The sequence below is a fragment of the Sapajus apella genome, unplaced genomic scaffold (genome assembly GCF_009761245.1).
Source record: "Sapajus apella isolate SASKATOON/1434 unplaced genomic scaffold, GSC_monkey_1.0 scaffold20, whole genome shotgun sequence".
Lineage (NCBI taxonomy): Eukaryota > Metazoa > Chordata > Mammalia > Primates > Cebidae > Sapajus > Sapajus apella.
In genome coordinates, this window is record NW_022436960.1 from 9,142,967 (window position 1) to 9,155,667 (window position 12,701).

The 12,701-nt window shown below is 34.0% G+C and overlaps 1 protein-coding gene across 7 annotated transcripts in view; it reads right to left on the bottom strand.

Moving 5' to 3' along the window:
- The window catches only part of PPP4R4 (protein phosphatase 4 regulatory subunit 4), a 114,073-nt gene that overhangs the window by 58,726 nt on the left and 42,646 nt on the right, over positions 1-12,701 (bottom strand). For all 7 annotated transcript variants that reach the window (XM_032287535.1, XM_032287537.1, XM_032287534.1 and 4 more), the window contains exon 3: positions 9,824-9,926. In XM_032287535.1, coding sequence (XP_032143426.1) covers positions 9,824-9,926 — 103 coding nt within the window. The remainder of the gene's footprint in view (positions 1-9,823; positions 9,927-12,701) is intronic.

Below are 12,701 nucleotides of genomic sequence, written 5' to 3' on the forward strand. Positions count from 1 at the left end.
TCATTTTTTAGATGTTTGCATCTTATCTCGAGGTATGTACATCAGGGTAATGCTGGGCCTGAAAGTTTATTGGGAAGTTCTTACCACCTCCTCTATTTTCTGAAAGAATTTGTGTAGAATTGTTATTATTTCTTTTACGCTTACCCTAATTTTTATCATTTCCAATGCTCTTCATCTATTCATGTAAATCCAAATTTCCATCTGGTATCACATTACTTTGACCTGAAGAATTTCCTTTACAACCGGGCACGGTAGCTCAGACCTGTAATCCCAGCACTTTTAGGGGCAGATCACCTGAGGTCACGAGTTCAAGACCAGCCAGGCCAACATAGTGAAACCCCATCTCTACTAAAGATATAAAAAATTAGCTAGGTATGATGGTGGGCACCTGTAATTCCACTAAGGCAGAAGAATCACTTGGACCTGGGAGGCAGAGGTTGCAGTAAGCCAAGATCATGCCATTGCACTCCAGCCTGGGCAACAAGCAAAACTCTGTCTCAAAAAAAAAAAAAAAAAAAGAATTTCCTTTACCATTTCTTGGTGGTATAGATGTGATACAATTAATTCTCTCAATTTCTGTTTGCCTAAAACAAGCTATTTTTGTCTTCATCCTAGAAAGATATTTTAACTGGGTATATATTTTAGTTGACGTCTTGCTTTTTACTTTCAGTACTTTTAATATGACATTCTTTTGTCCTCTAGACTAGTTTCTGACCAGAAGTCTGTTCAATTTTCACCTTTGTCTCTGGCTACTTCCAAGATTATCTCTTTTTTATTTTCAGCACTTTATGGCGTCTAGGGGTGTGTTTGCGCACGCATACATTTATCCTGCTTGGGGTCCTCTGGTCTTCTTAGATCTATGCTTTGTCCTGGCTAGTACTTCTTTAAATAGTTCTTTCCTATTTCTCTTTTCTCATTCTGAGATACCGATCACATATATATTAGATCTTTTTATGCTGTCTCAAAGCCATTGGATGTTCTCTTCTACATTTTCACTCTTTGCTATCTCTCTGTTTCAGTTTGGATAATTACTATTTTCAAGTTCACTGATTCTTTTGCTAGCCATATTCTTTTGAAATCTCCTATACATCTAGGCATGTCGTTTTTTCAGTGGATTTTTAACCATATAAATCATAGTTATTTTAAATTCCCTAATACTTCCAATATCTGGGTCACCTCTGACACTAGGCCTGTTGTTGCTTTATGCTTTAGTAAGTTTTCCTATTTTGGGTGCCCAGAAATTTTTGATTTTGAAATTTTGAATCCTGGATATTCAGTGAAGATAGAGGTAACAGTATTTATGCTCAGAAATGAACATTCCTCTTCTGGTAGGCTGTTAAGTATAGGAGGCTGAATAATAAGTCGAGTTAGCAGTTGAGCTGGGTTTGAGGATTTTTGTTGCCATGGTAATCACAGCACCACAGGTTTCAAACCTCCAATGGTGGGCCACTGTTAACCTTCTGTTTAACGTGCAGCCTCAGATGCCAAAGGATTTTCTTCAGTGTTCCTGCTCCACTGTTTTCAGCAGGGGTCTCTCTCCACACTCTTGTCCCTTCTCTAGTAGTAGACAACTGTTGCTTCTTACTACACACTAGGCTAATGGTGGGTATAACGGATTCTCAGGTATCTTGGTCCAGCCTCATCATAGGCAGTGTCTTTGAGCCTGGGCCTCAGGAATATAACATTTTCAGTGTTCCTGTTCTATAACTTTGTATCTTAGGGTGCAGAGGGGTCCTTTGGCAGGGTCAAGTTTCTTGCCCTACCCCCACTGGTGGCAGACCTCTTCTTTTTATCAGTGCAGGGTCCTGGGCCTAACATCTCCTGCCTTCCACAACCAGCTCCCAGTGTCAAAAGGCTTATGCTACCACCTTCTCCCAGAAGCAAGGGATCTTGGCATGGTCCTGGAGGAGGGTTTTCTACCTCTCTTCCGGAGGCAAGTGGGTTTTGCTCCTACCATTCCCAAAGAAGCAATGGCACTTCACCTGGGCTGTAGAGGCAGGACGGTTCACTGCTTCTCCCTCCACAGCTCAGACTTTTGCTTCATAAAGAAGGTTTTCAGAAGGTAGGCAGAGTTGGCTGCTGTCCCTTAGCAGCAGCTCATCACTACCACACCTTTCTCACCAAGGGAGATGCTCTCCAATCTCCTGCGTTGTTCCCCAATCTTTCTCACAGAGCAAACAGTGGAAACGTATAAAAAAGAGCTTGCAAATGAATACAAAGCTCCTCTGTGTCTAAGCTACGAGTTATTCTAAACATATAAACTGTGCTAACACAAAGTCACCCTTTAAAATTTTGTTAAAATCTTAGCTGATGCTGCTAATTACTTTATATGGTGGGAACCTCTTCCTCCTATGCTCTGCCAAGTCAATGTTCCTGTGTCCCATCTATCCTCAGAGGGGTTTGTTACTCTTGTGAATTCAGCTCACTTGGTTGCCTTGCAACCAGCTCTGCTATGCTCAAGAAGTTATGACTGTGTAGATTTTGTGGATAACCTACTGTTATCAGAATTAGTGAGATATTCTTTGGCAGCTTTCTATATCCTAAGTGGAAGTGAAACAGATTGCTTTGTTTTTGCGCCCTAGTACAATTCCTTACTCCCTTACAAGCTTAACTACACATTTAAAATCATTTCAGAAGTTTCAATTCATTTTTATTGCAGATAGGGTAAAAATAACAAGTGACTAAATGACTAAGAAGCATATGTAAAAACACTGGTGTCCACTAAGAATTTACCAAAAGGTAATATTTCTAGGTCTATGAGGAATATCAGCTAATATAATTCTATATGCCCAGAAAAACTATATAGTCAGTAAATTTTTCACAGAATTTTAATTATTATTGTGAAGTAATTAGTAATGTCAATCCATTTTGTCCTTAAATACAAATAGATATATGTAAAAGAAAAAGCATAAAAAACATTATTCTCAAAATACATAGCATTCAATGTACTTTTATTTGTAAACTGTAAACCATATAAGTTTGTATCAATCTGTTCATCTCTAATTCCTTTCATTAATACTACCTCTTTTTTTCTAAGTGAACTAGAAAAATAAGTTATATAATCTTATGCTTCCTAAAGCACAAGACCCCTTAATTCTGACCCTGAGAATTATCTTCTACCAACCTTACATTATAGAAATTATTTCACTTTCTTATTTACATTCCTTCCTATGAGTGTCCCTAAATGTTTGGCCTTTCTACAGAATACTATACCGTAGGCCTTTTATGATCTGTAGGGGGTCTGGAACATCATGATCTGCTTATCATGCATAACTGTGTTGTTTTCACAAAATCCTTTTGCTTTCCTCAGAACTTCACTTTTAGCTTATCTCAGAACACATCATCTACAGAGAGGAAGACAGATGCCTGTTTTTTTAGCGGCAAACCAAAGAAAGCAATCTGTATCATTTGTTTATGCTCTTTAATTCCTTTAGTCAAGATTATGTCTTTTTCTTGGTGAACTGTAAGAATAAATTACATACTTTCATGCTTCCTAGAAATCTCCCAACAACATATTCATGAACACTGAATTTTTTAAGCCTAGATTTTCCCAACTGTAAAATGAGTATAAATACATCACATGGAGTTGTGAGGAGGATTTTTTAAAGGATATATCTAAAGCATTAAGCACAATGCCTGGCCCACAGTAAGTGTTCTACACATTATTCTGAGTTGAGTATCCCTTATCCCAAATGCTTGGGACCAGAAGTGTTTCAGATTTTGAATGTTTTTGGGATTTTGGAATATTTGCATATTCATAATGAAATATCTTGGGGATAGGACCCAAGTCTAAACATAAAATTCATTTGTTTCATATACATCTTATACACATAGGCTGAATGTAATTTTATACAGTATTTTAATAATTTTGTACAGGAAACTAAGTTTTGACTTCATTTTGACTTTAACTGCGATTCATCATATGAGGTGATGGGGAGTTTTTGCTTGTAGCATCATGTCTATGTTCAAAATGCTTCAAATTTTGGAGCACTTTGATTTTGGATTCGGGAATTAGGAATTCTCAATCTGTGGTCTGTCCACTTAACTATGCTACTTGAAATATGACTTTTAAAAAGTTAAGCTTTCTATTTACAAAATTTATAAAGTAAATGCTTTCTGTAAAAATTCTAGAATAAGATGTTTTAAAAAACTACTCATATACAGGACATACAAATTCTAAAATAATCAAATTAGGAGAAATTTATAATTTTTTCCTATTATTTTTCCTTTTTTGTTTTTAGAGGCAAGGTCTTGCTATGCTGCCTGGCTGGAGTGCAGTCAGTAACTATTCACTGCAGCCTCAAACTCCTGGGCTCCAGTACCTGAGACTACAGGCATGCACCAAAATAAAAGGAAATCAAATTTCATATTGATTATGTCTCTTTTATCCTTCTTTCTTATGTATTTCCTGAATCCTCCTCAAACCCCCAAAAAGTCTTTCTAGAAACATAAATCAGTGTTATACCATTCTATATGTATATCTCAAATTTCCAAATAAATTATCTTCCTACTTCTCATCCAAGAATACCATCAGTGGATCAGGCCAATGTTCCCTTGGTCTTTCAGGTATATACTTATTGTCTCTGAATGTTAAGTTCAATTAACACTCATTTACAAAATTTTTTTGAGAGCCCATTATTTGCCAGGTACTATTCTAAGTCCTGGGGGTATAGTGAGAAACCAGACTGACAAATATTCTGCCCTTAGGAAAGAAAGGGAAAAGACTGGCAGACGATGAGATCACAAAGATAGAGGGGGTGATTTACGGACATAGTAAGGAGTTGTATTTTATCTGAAATGGGAAGTTACTTGTATTAGTTTCCTGCGACTGCTGTAACAAATTACCACGAACTTAAATAGCAGCTTAAAACACCAGCTATTTCTTCTCTCACAGGTCTGGAGGCCGGAATTTCAAAATCAGTATCACCTGGTCAAAATCCAAGTGTTGGCAAGGCCACAATCTATCTAGAGGCTCTGGGGTAGAATCTACTTTTTGCCTCTTTCAGCTTCCAGTGGTTGCTGTCATTCCTTGGCTTGTGGCCACATTACTCCAATCTCTACCTCCATCTTGACATTGCCTTCTTCTACATGTATGTGTCAAATCTCCTCTGCCTTCTTATAAGGACACATGTGATGGCATTTAGACTGCCACCCCGATAATCCAAGATAATCTTCCAATCTCAAGATCCTTAACTATATCTGTAAAGACCCTTTTTCCAAATAAGGTAACACTTATAATTTCTAGGAATTAGGGCCCAATATCTCTTTGGAAGGGGCATTATTCTATCTATCATACCACTTAAGTAATTTTCATGCAAGAGGGAGATAAGATATGATTGACACTTTTTAAAAGATCTCTCTGAGTGAGTTTGCTCTAGGAGGCAAAGTGGAAGCAACAAATTCAGTGAGGAGGCTGCTGTCGTACAGACAGGAGATGACTAAGGCTTGAGACATTAAATTACACATTATATATCTGTTACAGTCGTGATCAGCTAATGAGTAGAAAAGAGTGAGGACTCAGGAGTCAGACTTCCTGTTTAAACCTAATTATACCACTTGCAAGCTTTGTGACTTTTAGCAAATTGCTTAACTAAGATTTTTTTTCCACTGTCAAATGATCACTGTAGAACTGCTATGAGGATTCAGATTAAAATGTGTAGAATATCTGACAGAATACAGTGTCTGACACATAGTAAGACCTCAATAAATATTTGCTACAGTTATTTTTATCTGTGCCTAGCATTGCTCAATTTCTATTAATTTTATGACCTATATTATGGTTGCCTAAATGTAAGCGTAAAAACAACTAAGTAAATAACTCAATAGGTAGAGAGTCTTTTTGCATTGGATTGTAAAGGAATCACCTTCGTTACATGGTGTAATTATATCACTATTATTCTGAATTTTATAAAAGACTATTGTATAACATTTTGGATATTTATCTTGACAATGAAATTCTTTCACTTCTAGGTAACTGGAAGTTCAAATCAAATATTGAAGTCTAACAAACATCTAAGATTTCAATTTAATATACTGTGAAAAAAGAATAAAGACCACAGGAGAAAAATTCTTTTTTAATAGATATCCTAGGATTAAATCGTGTAACATGAATATATGGTAATGACTATATTTTAAAATGTCTCCACATTTAGGAAATTTAAATTGGAGGTCAAAATATTTCCTTTCTAAATTCCTAGCTAAATTTAACCTTGAGATGAATGACCTAATTGCACGACCAATGGATACAATTTAGAAAACAAATTGGGGAAATACTATGAACTGGCTCAATTCTATTTTTCTTAGTTTCTATTTTTCTTCTTTTATTAGTTATTCTAGACATCAACCTCAGTCTGATGGATTGGCTCAATTGTAATACTAACTTTGTTTCTGACATTTTATTTTTAAGCATTAAATTCCTTTATCTCTAAAACAGTGAAAACAGCAACCTATTTTTAAAATCACTTTTCAATTAATCCATTATTATAAGAACAAAATCAAATGCAATAAAACAAAAATATCACTGATGAAAGTTTATAATACATAAGCCCAAGATCTCCATCACTTTATCTGATGTTCTTAAAGGCACACAATACTGTTACAAACATGGTAAAAATCTTGGTATTGATTAACTTCTTGCATAAAATATTTACTGTTCATATCTTGAAACTATCTAAAAGTAAATCATTCATAAAAAACCAGTATTATCAAGTATACAAATTATTTTTCCTTATGAATTTAACAGACTATTAACCGTAACTGAAAATCAGCAGAACCATATGTATGGTCAAGCCAGAAATCTGGAAGTCATCTCTCACTTCTGAAACCCAATCCATTATGAAGTTCTGCATGTTCTATCTTAATCCATGTATCTCAGATATGTCCACTGCTCTCTACTGTCCTAATTAGTTAGCCTCATACTAGCTATGAGGACCAGTACTGAAGCTTCCTAACTATTCCACTCCAATCTATTCTCCGTACAATAACCATAATGATCACTGTGAAATAGAAACACAATTAAGTCACTGCCTGCTTTAAAGCCTTCAGTGACTTTTCACTGTCCTAATAAAATCCAATGCTTGCATGCTCTGTCATCAATCATTTCTCGAACCTCTTCTCAGTCACACCCCACCCTATCCACTGGGTCCCAAACATACCTGTCTCTCTCAGTCCCACCCAGCTCTTTCACCTTAGGGCTATTTATCACTCACCCTACTTGGCCCTGACTCTACTTGGTCCTGACTCTAAAATGGCTGCTTCTTTCCATCCCTTCCATTTTCTGCTCCTCATAAAGGCATTCCTTGACATCCCAATGCACAGCAGATGCCCTCATTACTTTACTACTTCATTTCATCAACTCCTGTTCTGTACACTCAGAGGGCTTATCACAAATGATGATTATACCTTTCTTGGGTGAGGAGGGATTTTCTTGTTTAATGTCCGTTTCTCCATCTAGACTGCAGCCTCCTTGAGGGCAAATCCCCTATCTTTTGTTCACTTCTATTTTCCCAGTGGTTAGAACAGTGCCTGTCTTATAGGAAGTACTTAGTAAATATTTATGAATGAATGAGAATGACATTATTACTAATGCTCAAGATCACTTTAAAAAAAAAAAAATGAGAAATCATGGCCAAGCAAAGGTACATAGTTAACACCAGATTTTGTCAGCGTTTCATCACTGGAAAGTAAACACAGCAGTGAGGTGGAACTAACAAAGGTGCTGATAAGGAGTACCAATAAGTCATAACAAAATCTAAATACAACGAATTTAAAATGACGTGCACAAAAACACAGATTTTAGCATTTGAAATGGGGGTGATTAAATGTTTAGCTGTCTACATTACATATTAAATTATCAATAAAAGTCATTATTATTGGCGTTACCCCCATAAAGCCCTTCTCATTTGCCTTATTCTTCAGCATTTTTACATAAAGTCAGAAACCCACAATACTCTATTATACTTATTCTCTCACTGCTTTCTGTGGTCATTAGGTCTTCCTAATATACAATCTAATCTGGACTCTTCTACATTTTTGGTATCTCTTTTAAAGGGAGTACAGGTCAAGACGGCGGTCTTAAATAAATGGTTTCATGTTGATTAGTAAAATAAATAAATGAAATCATTCAGCTATAAATAAAGGTTTCCTAAGTACATATTCATTAGTATATACTTCCTTTGTATCTATTTATTCTGTTAATATACTCTGTATTATGGATTAATTTTCATTACTTTTAAAGCTTATTAAAACCATATCTTCTATAACTCAGGCAAATATCTTATAGTTTCAGAAGATACATTTGATTCTTTGTATAAATATGCTATATATTTATAATATGTATATTATATGTATAGTATTCTTTATACAGTCCCATGAAATTAAGGTTTTAGGGGAGCTGTTACTTAATTTCCTTTATTGTGAGCTCAGCAAAAGGATTTTTGCAAAGTAATTTAGAGACCTCTAAAGTTCACTGCTCTCTTTCATCATGAAACTTTGGACATCTAATATGCTCTCTGTAGACCAGATTTCAACTGCTCAATGCAGAGTGTGCACCATGCAATATTTTTAGCTTTAAATCTCATTTGCTTACTTACTTACATTAACTCTGTACCAAAGAGGACCTAAATATCTGTTCCTTTCTGCTACTGTTTAACTGGCTCTTCCGGCTGTCATGCTGACAAGAGTAGGTCACTTAGTGTCACTGAAAATGAATGTGAATAAGCCTGGTCTGTGTGTACCTAATTACTTTGAAATTATGTCATAATTTTGGGAAAAACAGATTCAAAAAGGCTTGATTTACTTTCAAATCACATGCAATGCCAAAATAACTATCATCTTAATTCACCTTTGTAATCAGTAAAAACATTCATAATGCCTGCATAGAAATGTGGGCATCTCATGAAAATAACATGGTACATCCTGATCTAAATCACAGTAACTAGAACCATGCTACACATACCTAAAAATAAAACTCAAGAATTCACTAATAACTTCAGTATTTTAAACACATATAAATTAGTTAAAAATTATGAAAAGAGCTATATCCAAATTAAAAAAACAAAGGTAAAATCAACCAAACTCTATTAGCAAACATAATCCTCATTAGTATGTAACCTCAATGACCCCATTAGCAGGTAAAGTCTTAAAGGACACACACACTGGTGTTTTGTTTATTCAAGTTCTTATAAAGAAAAGCACTTTGCACATAAGTACAAACAAGTATTAAAAATTTAATAGTTGAAATTCTTTAATTTTATATTAATAATCAATAAATATTAAAGAGTCACAAGAAATAATAGCAGATCAAAATCAAACACTTTTGTTCATAGCAGAAAAACTAATTCTGAAGAAATTTATAAAGCAATAAATTACATACACATCTAAAATTGTGATGGCCATAATTCAACCTTTATTTGATGATTCTTCAGAAGTCATCATAGGGTCAATATCAGGAATATCAGCTCAATTATAATATCGTTATACAAATACTATTAATATAGATTTAAGTCAACAGAATATTAAATACTTTTTTTTAAGAATAGTTAAGAGGTGTTTTTGACCTACTGAAAACTACCTTTAGTAAAATGTCTTTACTGAGGAAAGGACTGAAGAAATTTTACAACTTAAGAGCTGGATTTCTCCATTTCCATCAACTAATTTCCCTAAATATTTTCATCATAATTAGAAATGTCTATAATAATGCTTTCTCCACTCAATTTTTAGATGCAAAAGATCCGCCACTAAAGCTCCAAAGTCTTTCTTCAACAATGACAACATGCTGCTGGGGAAAAAACGGAAACTCCAATCTTATTTTATACCAACTTACTCTGACTTTCGGCAGGACTCTCCGCAGTGTCTCAGTGGGATTCTGTCGCATCAAAAATGGGAGATTAGCAATCACACTTGTTCCTTGGATATCTTGACCAGCACTTACAAAGAAAACACAAATTTAAAATTTGTAATTACAAGCTAAATTCCTCTGCACAGTTATAAAAAGTGTGGACTAATTAGAAAAATGACTGCTTTGAATGATAGGTACTCAGACTTCTGATTAAGTTTTAAGCTAGAAATGCATCATTTAAATATAAAACTAAAACCAAAACTGAAATTTCATTAAGCAAATCTTCTAACAAATACATGAAGATATTAATTATGCTCGTGCTGAAACACGATTGTCTCGTTTTATATGTCTTCAGTCTAAAAGTTTTGAGACTATTATTAAATACATATTTTTTAATTCTATCTCATTTTCTCCTGTGACCTGTCAGTTTGCCATGCTTTATAAAAATATATAAATGGTAACATTTTATTATGATAAAACATTAATAATCGTTGCAACAGGGACACCAATAAAATCAACTACAGCAAAATCATACAATTTTCTCTTAGTATAGTGAAATCACTCATTGCACTAGATTTAACTCCATCCCAGAAACTTCTTAAAGATACACTCCATACTCTTCATGATCAGCAGGGTATATTTACATAATTCTTTTTTAACATAACATTCACTAAAGAGTTATCAAAATAATCTCAGCAATACTCCAGTAGCCTAAATACCTTGAAAAAAGTGTTCAGATTCTTCCAAAACAACCACTTCCCAAACAGCAAATAACTTTTTTCAAATATAACCAAAGTAGCCTAAGTTCTGAAAGAACTGGAAACATACATACACACACACATCTATATCATATCTATCTCTCTCAAAAAGATGCTAATAAACGTGGCATCGCCTCAGAGGGAAATTCCACCTATTCTTAACTGATACCAATTTAAATATTGATTGCTGATTCCATAACATTTACTTATTGATTAGAATTTTTACTTATCTCTTCAAATGAATTTGTAGTTAAAGCATATATACATAAGACTTTAATACGTTTTAAATAGTAGAACTTCAGAGTTTTATAAGTTCTATTAAAAAGAAACATATTCTGATTCTAAATGAAGCTGCCCTCCCATGAAGAAAGCCTTTTTCTGTTGCAACATGGTAAGCTATGAAATATAGGACACCATAATCATTCCACTGTTGTCACCACTCTCTAGGAGAATCCTTTAAGAGACAAAATTAAAAAGGAATAGAAAAGGGGTATGAAATAGAGAACCCATGCCAAATGGAGAGAGGATCAAAAAAAGGAAAATTAAAGATGCACAGAAAAATACTACTTGTAGTGAATTGAATGGTGGCCCCCTAAAAGATAATGTCTGTATCTTAATTCTAGAACCTATGATTGTTGTCTTAATTTTTAGAGGGCTCTTCAGATAAAGAGATTATTCTAGATAATCCTAGATAATCCAAACTGGCTAGGCCCTAAATCTAATTGCAAATGTCCTTAAAAGAGAAACTCAGAGAATAAAACACAATAGAAGGTCATTTGACTACAAATGCAGAAATTAGAGCAATACAGCCACAAGTCAGCTAATGGTGACAACCACCAAAAGCTGGAATACGCAAGAATGGATTCTCCTCTAGATCTCTGCTGACATTTTCCCTTCAGACTTCTGTTGTCTAGAACTGTGAGAGAATAAATTTCTATTATTTTTAAGCCACATTGTTTGTGGAAATTTGTTACAACAACCAGAGGAAATAAATACACCACACTACTAAAGAACTGAAAGAAGATAATAATCTGAAAGATAAAGAAAATGACAATGCTTGGCCCAAGGTAGAGGCTCAATAAATATCTCTTGAAAGCATGAATGAATAGATGGCTAAGTAGATTAACAGACATCAAGAATATTTAATATTGAACATTTGGTGAATTTTATTCACTAATTTGCAATTACAATAAAAAAGGATATGATCTCTAATACCTCACAGATGTGAAAACAAAACTTTTCACAGGAAGGCAAGAAAAAGAAAACAAACAAAAAAACAACAACAAATAAAAATGAAAAATGAAATTATACAATTAAAATATCAACAATTACATTAAATATAAGTGGTCCAAATACATCAATTTAAGACAGGAATTGGAAGAGTGGATTTTAAAAATGATTCAACTATATGATGTCTATAAGAAACTCACTTCAAATATAACAGTATCAGTGGCTGAAAATAAAGATGGAAAATAATATAGAAATGTGAATCAAAAGAAAGCAGGAGTGGCTATATGAATATCAAATAAAGTAAATCTGAGATAAAAGAAAATCATCAGAGACAGACAGGGACACTATAAAATGGTAAAAGAGATAATCCACCAAGAAATAGCAATCCTAAATGCATATACACCAAACTGAGTTGCAAAATACATGAAGCAAAAACTGATGAGACCGAAAAGAAAAATGGACAAATACACAGTGCACAGCTGAAAATTTCAGAGTCCATCTCTCAACAACTAACAGAACACAGAAAATCAGTAAATATATAGAAGAACTCAAGCATACCATCAACCAAAATTTAGTAGATATTTCTAGAACATTCTATCCAACAACAACAAAAATATACATTCCATTCAAGTGCCCAAAGAATATGTATCAAGACAGACTACATCTTGGACCACAAAACAAACCTCAACAAATTTTTGAAAATTTAAATAATATAGAGCTTTCTCTGAGTACAATAGAATTTAAATAAATAAAATAAAATAACAGAAAAATCTCCCAACTCTTGGAAACTAAACAATAAACTTCTATATATTCCCATGAATCAAGAAGAGAGTCTCATGAGAAATCAAAAAATACACTGAACTGAATGAAAAAAT